Source organism: Rhea pennata, chromosome 31 (assembly GCF_028389875.1).
Source record: "Rhea pennata isolate bPtePen1 chromosome 31, bPtePen1.pri, whole genome shotgun sequence".
NCBI classification, from domain to species: domain Eukaryota; kingdom Metazoa; phylum Chordata; class Aves; order Rheiformes; family Rheidae; genus Rhea; species Rhea pennata.
In genome coordinates, this window is record NC_084693.1 from 2,816,092 (window position 1) to 2,826,769 (window position 10,678).

Below are 10,678 nucleotides of genomic sequence, written 5' to 3' on the forward strand. Positions count from 1 at the left end.
TCGGGACACTGCAGGGAAAACGAGGCACAGGGCCGACACATTTACGGGCACCTCCCTCCAATTCCCATCCGAAACGGGTTTTCCTGGCTGCTCCCAAGCTGCCTCCATCGCGCTGGGAGGATGCTGGTCCCAGCGGCAGGGACGAGGGGTCGCGCGGGGAACCGGATCCGGTCAGGAGTGAGGGAGAAGCGCTGCGGGGAGGCCGGGAGAAGCGTCTCGGCGGCGGCGGCGGGTGCGTGCCTTCACCCGGAGACACGGGACCGCGGCGACGGAGCGGGGCGGATCTCGGGGTGGGGGCGGCGTTCGGGGGCCCGGAGCTGCCTCCGGGCTGGCGGAGCCTACTGGCAACTGGCCTGCTGCTTTTGGGACTTGGTGGCATCCAGCTGGATAAAGAGAGCTAAAAAGGGACGGAGAGGGAGGGGAAAAGGAGGACACGTTAGCGGAGAGCAGGGATTGCAGCCGTCGCGGACGTTCCCGACGGCCCGGATGTTCCCGACGCGCCGCCGCCGGCTCGCGGGGGTCTGGTGACAGTGCGAGCGCGTAGCCAGGGCTGGCGTGTGACGGCAGGCGGTGGCGTGACACAGCGTGACACGGCGGGACGGTGACACGACACGGCTCTGGCGCCCTCTCCTGACTGCCGGCCGCCCAGCTTTCCGGGCCGCACCGAGGCTTCACGGGGTGGTGGGGATAAACCCCCTGCCAGGGCTCTTTGCGTGCCAAGAGAAGAGCCACAAATTCCCGAGCAATTCCCCAAACTCCCTCCGCTTTTAAGCACCCGGAATGCGGAAATCGAGTTCTTGGCAGCACCCGAGCTGCTCCCACCCCCGGGCCCGGTCCCCGTCACCGCATGGAGCGCTTCTTTACCCGTCGCCTCCGCGTGAAGGGTGCTGCCGTCAACGCTCTGCACTTTACAGGACAGGAAGACTTTCCGGCCCTCCACTCTGTCCACCTTGCTGTCCACGAGCACCACGGAGCCGAGCGGGACGGGGCTGCGAGGAGAGAGTGAGCACCCCAGGGAAGGGGGAGGTAGAAGCCCAACCCCGTCGGAGAGACCCCGAGCGTCGCCGCCCCGCGGGACGGTCACTCACTTCACGTAGTTGATGCTCAGGTTGGCCGTCATCACCCTGCCCGCCACGAAGATGGCACAGCTCCCTATCGTGCTGTCGATGATGGTGGCGATGGAGCCGCCGTGGGCGAAGCTGGGCAGGGGCAGAAAGAAAGGTTGAGAACGAGCCCGGAGGGAGAAAATCCGCTGCAGGCGCGCGGGGGCTTCGGCGAGCTCTTACCCTGGATGCCCCTCCAGGTAGGAGCCAGGCTGGAACAGGCACACGACCCTTTTCTCCAAGGTGTTGAGGAACATCACGTACTCGAAGCCCGCGCCTTCGGCGTCGATGCTGCGAAGGAAGAGGCGCGTGCCCTTGCTCTTCTTATGCACCAGCTTCATCGACTCTGCCAAGGCACGAGAGAAAAGCCTGTGGTAGAAGCCGAGCCGAGGGAACAGCACCAAGCCTTGCCCTCAGCCCCCGGCTCGCTGAAACCTGCAGCCACGAGCCTGGATGTGGGAAGACTCCAGGAGGAGGGAGCTGATTTTTTAAACTGGTTCCAATTCCCGTTTTCCTGGCGCTGCAAAGGGCACAAAGGGATTGGAGAGAGGCGGGGGAAGAGAGGAACGGCCGCGGGAAAGAGGAGACCAGCACCACGGCGCGGACCGCAGGGAACGGAGGCTGCTTCAGCCCGAACTACACCCCATCGCTGTTTCCAGGGAGCGCTAACGTCAGCCTCGCTAACAGAATCCGGGCTCTGCCCTGCCCCGCGAAGGTCTGAGGGCCTGATTCAACGTGCGCTCAGGCGCCAGCCCCAACGGGCCCTCCATGGTCACAGCCACCGGGTGACAACTACAAGGACGGCACCTCGAGCTTCCCGAGACGCTGGAGCTGCCGTCGGGGACGCGGGGGAGTTGGGCGAGGGCCGACCGCCACCGGGGAAGAGAGCTGGGAAGCGCTTCCCGCCCTGCGGCGGGTTGACGATGCGCGGCAGCGGCGCCCAGACGCAGCGGGAGACCCCAAAGGGCCTTGCCTGGGATGTGATCGAGGATGTTGTTGTAGGAGGGAATCCTCTTCCACGGCCCGTCCTTGGTCATCTCCAGGAACCTGTTGTATAAGTCCAGCATGTCTTGGCTCCAGCTGGCGTTGGGCAGGGCGTAATCCTTCGGCAGCTCCAGCTGTGAGCACAGGGCCTGGAGAGATCGGGAGAGGCGCACAGTGAGCAGCTCCGTCCCCCTCCACCACCAATCCCTTCGCGCACACTCCCCACGCCTGGTCCGTACGGAGTCAATCCGCCCTTAACTCCCCCTTCCCCATTCCCCCCCCTCCCGCCGCCGCCAGCTTCAGCCAGGCCGGAGCTGCGATTCCTCTGCCAAAGAGCTAAGGAGGTTCTCGGAGAGGTCGGCGAGGCGGAAAAAGCCTCCCGGGGGCCGTGGATCCCGGGGCGGAGGCTGTTTTAGCCGGCAGCTTTGACAGATGAGCTCAGCAGGAAAGAATTTGAAGCATTCCCCGAGGTGCCTGGGGGAAACTATTGTTTCTGCCCTCATTAGTCAGGCAAACATGTAACGAGAAACACACGTAAGGGGCTCTGTGCTGGAGAAGCAGCAGCTCTCCCGAACAAAGAGAGGGTTTCTCTGCGGGCCGGATGAGCATAATGGGCTTGGGAAACCTCTCGGAGAGCAGTGGGAGCGACCCACCGCCACTCACGGAGCCGGCTGCCCGGCGAGCCCAGGCGCCGGCACGACGGGTCAATCCGAGCCAGCGGCCGGTTCGGGATGTTTCTGCCATCCCGCTCGGAGCAGCGGTTGGCTCCAGGCGGATTTAAGTCCAGAGACTGACTGAGGGTTGCACAACCCGGGTGTTTCTGCCAGCCCGGCGCCCGCGCGGCGCTCGCTCGGCTAACGGGCCCCGAGGAGGAGGTGGCGGCGGCGGCGCCGTGCCCACCCGGTTCCCACCACCAAGGGTTTCTAACGGTGCCTGCTCCGCGGCCCAGAGAAGCTCCCCCGGCCCCTCCGGCTGCGCCCGGGCCGCGGCGCACCCCGAGGCGGAGGCCGTGCCGGAGCGGGGGGCCGCGGCGGCGGGCGGGCAGCACTCACCGCGGCACCGTGCGGCGGGCAGGGCCCGGCCCCCTTAGCGGCGCCGGGAGCGAGGCCCCGGCGCCCGCGGGAGGCCAGCGCCCTCGCCAGCGCCCCGCACCGCCTCCACATGGCTCCGGCTGCCGACGCCGTCGCTCCGGCGCCGCGATGTCGCTCCGCGACGGTGACGTCGTCGCTCCGGGGCGCTGATGTCGGCGCTCCGCGGCCGTGATGTCGTCACGCCGGGGCGCTGACGTCACTCCCGATTCCCGGCGGTGACGCCGCTGGGCTGGGCCTGCGGCTGACGTCACTCTGCCAGCAGTGACGTCACTCCCGCTCACCGGGCCCTGGAAGCGACGTCACCCCAACAGTGACAGGGTCACCCCCAGGGTCACCCCTCCTCCCCCCCCGGGCCCTGCACCCCCGGGACCCCCGAGCACTGGGAGGGGGGGAGGGGCGGGGGGCGCTTGCCCTTTAACCCCTGCCCCCCGGTACCCTTCCCGTGACCTTCGACCCCCGCCGCGCGCTCCCCGTGTCCTCACCGCGAGGCCGGTTCCGGCGCCGCGAGGGAGCGTCCTGACGTCACGCTCACGCCCCTCCCCCCGTGACGCGCGACGGCGGAGGGACCCGCCCACTGCCCGCCCCGCGCGCCCCTTGGGTGTGGGTGTGGGGGGGGCGGGGCGGGGCCGCGCGCTCGCGCGCCGTTTCCGAGGCGACGGGGCGGGGGCGGGGGCGGCGCCCCGCCGAGGCCTCCGAGCGCCTCTATGGGCCCCTATAGGCCCCTATAGGCCCCCTGTGGGCACCTCTACACCCTGCTACACCCCTACGGACACCTAGAGACCCTGGTACATCCCTGTACAGCTCTATGGACCCCTATGGGCAGCCCCTATAGGGCCATGTACACACCCTATAGGTACCTATATGCCCCTACGTACGCTGTAGACCCCCATACAGTCCTGTGCCAGCCCCCAAAAGCTCCGTAGACCAGAAAAGCCTCGATGGTCCCATATACAACCCTGCCCAGCCCTGTCTAGGCCTTATACACCCCTATATACCCCTATACACTCCTATAAACCTCTATACAATCTGCACTGCCTTATAGGGGCCCTACACCCCCTACACAGCCCCCTATGGCACTATAAACCCCTACACAGCCCTACACAGCCCTGTACACCCCACATAGACCTTTACCAGCCCTACAATCCCCTGGAGACCCTGTGCAGGGTGATGCGGGCCCTATACACACCCATACGTCTCTATATTCCCCACATATCTCTAGGTGGCCCTTATACATTCCTACACAACCCATTTAACCCTGCTCAGGCCCTGAACAACTCCGTAACTCCCTCTACACCTCACACAGCCTTGTGTGGGCCCTATACACCCCTATAGCCCTCACAGGACCTTTGTGTCCCTATGACTGCTGTACATCCCTATACATTGCTATAGTCTCCTGTATACCCCTGCATGTCCCCTACATCCTACTATGCACCCAGCACAGGCCTAGGCAAGCCCTATACAACCCTATGAAGCCCTATATAGCCCTATACGTGCTGCACAACCCTGCAGTACAGGCCCTATACAACCCTATACACCCTCATACGTCCTGATCTATGGGTCCTATACACCTCTACTGGCCCCCTACAGACCTGTATGAACCTTATACACCCTTAGGGACCCTTCGAGACCCTGCAGAGGCCCTGTACAGGCCCTATACATGCCTATACATGGCTGTGGATACCTATGCAACTCAGCCCTGTGTGGGCCCTAAAACCTCCTATATACCTCTATAGATCCTTATACATTCTTGTGTGGCCCCCATACAGTCCTATCCACCCCTATACACTCCTACAGAAAGTTGTAAGCCCCAGTGCAACACACACAGACTCATATAGCCCCTACATACCCCTAGAGACCTCCTTATACCCTATAAAGCCCTATGTAGGTCCTGTACACCCCTACACACTGTACATACCCCATACACCCCTATATAGCCATGTCAGGGGCCCATAAAAATCTGTACAGCTGTATACACCCCTATAGACCTCTTTACCCCCTGAAAAGTCCTGGACGGGACCTGCACAACCCTACACAGCTGTCTGTGCTTCTTTATGGCACCTATAGGTCCCCTATACCCCTCTGAACAGCCCTGTACAGGTCCTATATACCTCTCTATAGTTTTGTGTGACACCTATACACCCCCTATACATCCCTGCTCAGCTCTTTACTGGCCCTGCACACCCCACAGAATCCTGTACAGCCCCTATACACCCCTGCAGACCCTCTGGTACAGTCCTGCACAGCCCTTATAGACGCCTATACAGGCTCCAAACACCCCCTGTGCACACCTAGACCCCGTACAGCCTCTGTGCATCTCCCATCTGCTCCTGTGTGACTCTGTACAGCCCCTCCGCACCCCTATACACCCCCTATACACCCCCGCGGCACCTCGCGCACCCCTGGTCGGTCGGGGACGTCAACCCCCCTCGGTTCCCGCGCCCCTCGGTCTGGGGGGGCCCCAGCTGCAGCACCCATCGGCTCCGGCACCCCTGGGATCCGGCACCCCGGGATCCAGCACCCATCAGTTCCAGCACCCCTGGGATCCAGTACCCATCGGCTCCAGCACCCCTGGGATCCAGCACCCATCAGTTCCAGCATCCCTGGGATCCAGCACCCATTGGCTCCAGCACCCCCGGGATCCAGCACCCGTCAGTTCCAGCAGGCCTGGGATCCAGTACCCATCGGCTCCGCCCCCCCTGGGATCCAGCACTCCTGGGATCCAGCACCCATCAGTTCCAGCACCCCGGGATCCAGCATCCCTGGCATTAGTACCCATTGGCTCCAGCACCCCTGGGATCCAGCACCCATCAGTTCCAGCACCCCTGGGATCTAGTACCCATTGGCTCCAGCACCCCTGGGATCCAGCACTCATCAGCTCCAGCACCCCTGGGATCCAGCACCCATCAGCTCCAGCCCCCATTGGCTCCAGCACCCCTGGGATCCAGCACCCCTGGGATCCAGCCCCCATCAGCTCCAGCCCCCCCCCCACCCCGGGCTCCGCATGCGCCGGGCTGCAGCACCCGCAGCTCCGGCGGGCGCGGGCGCCGTGGGTGGCGGCAGGGCGGGGTGGCGGGTGACTCAGGCTCGGCCCGGCCACCCGTCGCTGCAGCAACCGCCGCTGTTTGGGCCAAACACGGCGAACGAGGCGGGGCGCGGGGCCGTCAGCGACCTTGCCCGTACGCCCCGGGCGTGCAAGAGCGCGGGCGTGCAAGAGCGCGGGCGCCTGCTCCCGCGCGTGCCGACGGGGGCGCGCCCGTACACGCCCGGGCGGCCCAACGCATGCAGGCACGCACACGCGTGTGTGCGTTTGCACGCGCGGGGACGCTCGTGGCGCGCACGTGGAGGCGTGCAGCAGCGCGCGCGTGCACCCCTGCGTACGAGCGTGCACCCGCTCCGGTCACCGCGTGCTTGCACACGTGCCCCCCCCCCCACACCCACACCTTGGGGACCCCACGCTCACCCACGGCGGGGTGACGAGGACGGGAACCCCCCAAAAGGGGGAAAAACTCCTCCGGCGTCGTAGAAAACACCCCACGAGCGGGGACCTTTATTGGGGGGCCGAGCGGGGGGGGGGAAGAGGGTGCCAGAGCACCCCGGGGTGCCGCCCCCGCTGCCGGCCCCCCCCCTCACTTCTTCCCTTTCTGCTTCATGTGCACCACGAAGTAGTCGTTGCAGGCGATGGTGAGCCCAGCCACCAGCGAGAAGAAGCTCTGGAAGCCCACCTTGCCGTCGCGGCACTGGTCCAGGTCCTTCATGATTTTATCCAGGGCCATGGGGTCCTTCTGGTTCTGCCGGGGGGGGGGGGGGGTGGAGGGAAGTGAGGGTGGTTAAGGGGGGACGCCGGGAGGCCCTCACCCTGGCGTCGGGGCTGCGGCGGCGGGCGGTGGTGGATCGCGGGGTGGCTGGGGTGAGGGGCGATTCTGGCACCACGTGGTGGTGGTGGAGGTGGGTGGGGGATCTGGCGCCGCGCCGTGCCGTGGGGGGTCCGACCCTGGCACTGTGCCGTGGGGATCCGGCACCGTGCCGTGGGGGTCCGGCACCGCGCCGTGCCACGGGGGTCCAATCCTGGAACTGCACTGTGCCAGGAGGGTCCAACCCTGGCACCGTACCGTGGGGGTCTGGCACCGGCACTGCACCATTGGGGTCTGATCCTGGCACCACACCATAGGGGTCCGGCACCACACCATGGGGATCTGGCACTGCACGGCGCCATGGGGGGTCTGATCCTGGCACAATGCCGTGGGGGTCCGACCCCGGTACTGTGCTGTGGGGGTCCGGCACCGCACTGTGCCGTGGGGGTCCAACCTCGGCACTGCGCCACGGGGCTCTGGCACTGCACTGTGCCGTGGGGGTCTGATCCTGGCACCGTGCTGTGGGGGTCCGGCACCGCGCCGTGCCACAGGGATCTGATCCTGGCACTGTGCCGTGCCGTGGGGGTCCAACCCCGGCACCGCGCCGTGGGGGTCCGGCACTGCGCTGTGGGAGTCCGGCACTGCGCTGTGCCCCAGGGGTCCGACCCTGGCACCGCACCGTGGGGGTCTGGCACCGTGCTGTGCCACGGGGGTCCGACCTCAGCACTGCGCCGTGGGGTCCAGCACCGTGCCGTGCCGTGGGGGTCCAACCCCAGCACTGCACCGTGGGGGTCCGGCACTGTGCCATGGGGGGGGTCCAGCACCGCACCGTGCCGTGGGGGTCCAACCCCAGCACTGCGCCATGGGGGTCCAGCACCGCGCCGTGCCGCGGGGGTCCAATCCTGGCACCGCGCTGTGGGGGGTCTGGCACTGCACCGTGCCATGGGGGTCCAACCCCGGCACCGTGCCGTGGGGGTCCGACCCCAGCACTGCACCGTGGGGGTCCGGCACTGTGCCATGGGGGGGTCCAGCACCGCGCCATGCCGCGGGGGTCCAATCCTGGCACCGCGCTGTGGGGGGTCTGGCACTGCACCGTGCCATGGGGGTCCAACCCCGGCACCGTGCCGTGGGGGTCCGACCCCAGCACTGCACCGTGGGGGTCCGGCACTGTGCCATGGGGGGGTCCAGCACCGCGCCATGCCGCGGGGGTCCAATCCTGGCACCGCGCTGTGGGGGGTCTGGCACTGCACCGTGCCATGGGGGTCCAACCCCAGCACCGCGCCGTGGGGGTCCGGCACCGCGCCGCGGGGGTCCGACCCCGGCACCGCGCCGCGGGCGGGGGTGTCCGGCTCCGACCTCACCTCCAGAAAGCCGGGAAACTCCTTCTCCATGAGGAGCCGCAGGTCCTCCTTGGCCAGGTGGTTCTTGTCGCCGGCGTACTTGTGGAAGGTGAACATGAGGGTCTCCATGGCGTGCTCCATCTGGGAGGGCATGGCGGCGGGGGGCTGCGGGCCGCGGCGCGCCGTCACCTCCGGGGCCGGGAGCCTCGTGTGTGTGTGTGTCCCCCCTCACCCCGCCGGCGCGCCCGTGGTGGGTGTGGGGGGGGGGAGCACCGAGGCACACCCCGGGGTGGGGGTGGGGGGTGCCCCACCGGCCCCACCACCCCCTCTTACCACTGAAGGATGCTCCGTGCCTCAGTTTCCCCACCCTGGACTGCGACGGAGGCGCCCGGCACCCAACCCTACCACCCAGTGCCCCACCCACCCACCCAGCCAAACCGGAGTGCGGGGCGGGGGGGGGGGTGCAGGGGTCCTGCCCCCCTCCCCGACACCGCCGCCCCTGCCCGTTTCGGGAAGGGAAACCGAGGCGCGGCAGAGCGCCGGGGGCTGATGCAAGCGGCGCACGCCCGCTCCCGCGGGAACGCTTCCGGCCCCGCCAGGACGCCTGGGCCCCTCGGCAGGGGCGTGCCGCCCCCCCCCCCCTTGCCTCAGTTTCCCCCTTCCTGGCGGCAACGGGAGCACAAGCTTTGGGGTGGGGTGGGTGGGGGGGCAGCGACCCCCTCCTCCTGTCCCCCCCTTCCCGCTGCCTTTCGGAGAGGCTCCCTGCGAAAAAAAACAGGAACTGGCCCAGCTCCGGCAGCGCCTGCGGCTCGGAAAATTGGCCGGAGCTGCCAGGCGCGGGCTGGCGGCGGGCCCGGGGAATGGCGGGGGGGGGGGGTGGCCGGGGGGGGTGCCCCCCACCCCAGCCGCCCTGGGCCTGGCCTCTGCCCCCCCCCCTCGCTCCCCAGCAGTGCTGGGACCTCGCTCGGAGGGTGAAATACGCCCCAAACCGCCCCCCCCACCCCGCTCCGGCCCTGGGTGGGCGACACGACCAGGATCCTCTGCCAAGCGGGGGGGGGGGGCGGGCGGGGGGGGGGGCACCGCCCTGAGCAGCGGGTTCTGGGGGGAGCGGGGAGCCCCCAGGGATGTGGGTGCTCCTTGGGGGTCGTTCCCAAGATCGAGGGAGCGGGGGGGGGGGGGGGGCGGGCGGGGGGGGGGGCACCGCCCTGAGCAGCTGGTTCTGGGGGGAGCGGGGAGCCCCCAGGGATGTGGGTGCTCCTTGGGGGTCGTTCCCAAGATCGAGGGAGCGGGGGGGGGGGAAGGGAGGGGGAGTTCCTGGGGATCCCACATTGGGGGGTGGGATTGGGGGTGCCCCCCCCATACTAAGAGGGGTGTAGGATTGGGGTCCTCTTGCAATAGCGGGCAGGACTGGGGACTCCATCTAATGGGGGTCAGAACCGGGGTCCCCCTCTAATGGAGGGGGCAGGACTGGGGGCTCCCCCTACCTGGGGACATCCCGGGGGGGGGGGCGGAATCCCCCTTTAATGAGAGGCGGAATTGGGGTCCCCTCCCAAGTCGGGGGGGAAATCCCCGGGGGGAGGGTCCCCCTCTAAGGAGGGGTGGAATTGGGGTCCCCCCCCTCCGAGTAGAGGCATAGCCAGGGGTTCCCCCTCCGAAGGTGGGGCAGGATTGGGGGTCCCCTTTAAGGAGGGGGCAGGATCGGGGGTCGCCCTCTACCAGGGGCGTGCCCGGGGGGGGTGTACGGGGGTCCCCCCTAAAGCGGTGGGGGGGGGTCTCACCAAAGGATGGGCGGGGGGTTCCTCGCTGCGGTACTCACGGTGCAGCGCGGAGCGGTGCGGAGCGGGTCAGTGCCGGGGCGCGGCGCCGCCCGGGCTCGGCACGGCTCGGCTCGGCACGGCACGGCCCGGGGCGGGGGGGGGGGAGGGGGGGGGCGGCCCCGCTGACTCAGCACCGCCCGCCGCGCTGCGCCCCCCTCCCCCCCCCCCCGCAGCCACCGCCCTGCGGCCCCGCCCGCCCCGCGGCCGCTTCCCCCCAATCCCCCCCCGTCCGTCTGTCCTTCTGTCCACGCCTCCATCCGCTTCCCGCGTGTCCCCCCCCCCCCCCCCCACACACCCTGCCCGGCGCTGCCCCAGCTGTGCAGCTGTCCGTCTGTCCGGCCGCACAGCCACCCGGTTCAACCCCCGGCCAGCCGCTCCCCCACCCAGGCGGCCACCTCACTGCTCGACCACCCGCCCGCCCAGCCACGTATCTGTCCGTCCGTCTGTCCATCCATCTGCTTGACCACCCGCCCGTCCAGCCACGTATCCATC

At 68.1% G+C, this 10,678-nt stretch overlaps 2 protein-coding genes across 4 annotated transcripts; both read right to left on the reverse strand.

Moving 5' to 3' along the window:
• Window positions 1-6: 6 nt before the first annotated feature.
• Window positions 7-3,727, reverse strand: LOC134152552 (acyl-coenzyme A thioesterase THEM4-like). Its single transcript, XM_062598002.1, has 7 exons — window positions 3,661-3,727; window positions 3,140-3,465; window positions 2,077-2,236; window positions 1,287-1,449; window positions 1,089-1,199; window positions 865-989; window positions 7-397 (listed from the first exon to the last, which is right to left on the reverse strand). Exons 2-7 carry the CDS (start codon window positions 3,248-3,250, stop codon window positions 339-341), a joined length of 729 nt encoding a protein of 242 aa, XP_062453986.1. The 5' UTR covers window positions 3,251-3,465; window positions 3,661-3,727; the 3' UTR covers window positions 7-338.
• Window positions 3,728-6,695: 2,968 nt separating this feature from the next.
• S100A10 (S100 calcium binding protein A10) lies at window positions 6,696-10,277 on the reverse strand. 3 transcript variants are annotated; one of them, XM_062598091.1, is made up of 3 exons: window positions 10,186-10,277; window positions 8,391-8,534; window positions 6,696-6,966 (listed from the first exon to the last, which is right to left on the reverse strand). In XM_062598091.1, the coding sequence occupies exons 2-3, from the start codon at window positions 8,520-8,522 to the stop codon at window positions 6,805-6,807; spliced, it is 294 nt and encodes a 97-aa protein (XP_062454075.1). In that variant the 5' UTR covers window positions 8,523-8,534; window positions 10,186-10,277; the 3' UTR covers window positions 6,696-6,804. The 3 variants fall into 3 exon arrangements, with proteins under 3 accessions (XP_062454075.1, XP_062454074.1, XP_062454076.1); XM_062598090.1 differs by having other exon boundaries at window positions 10,148-10,277; XM_062598092.1 differs by lacking the exon at window positions 10,186-10,277 and adding an exon at window positions 8,703-8,769.
• Between the last annotated feature and the right edge of the window lie 401 nt (window positions 10,278-10,678).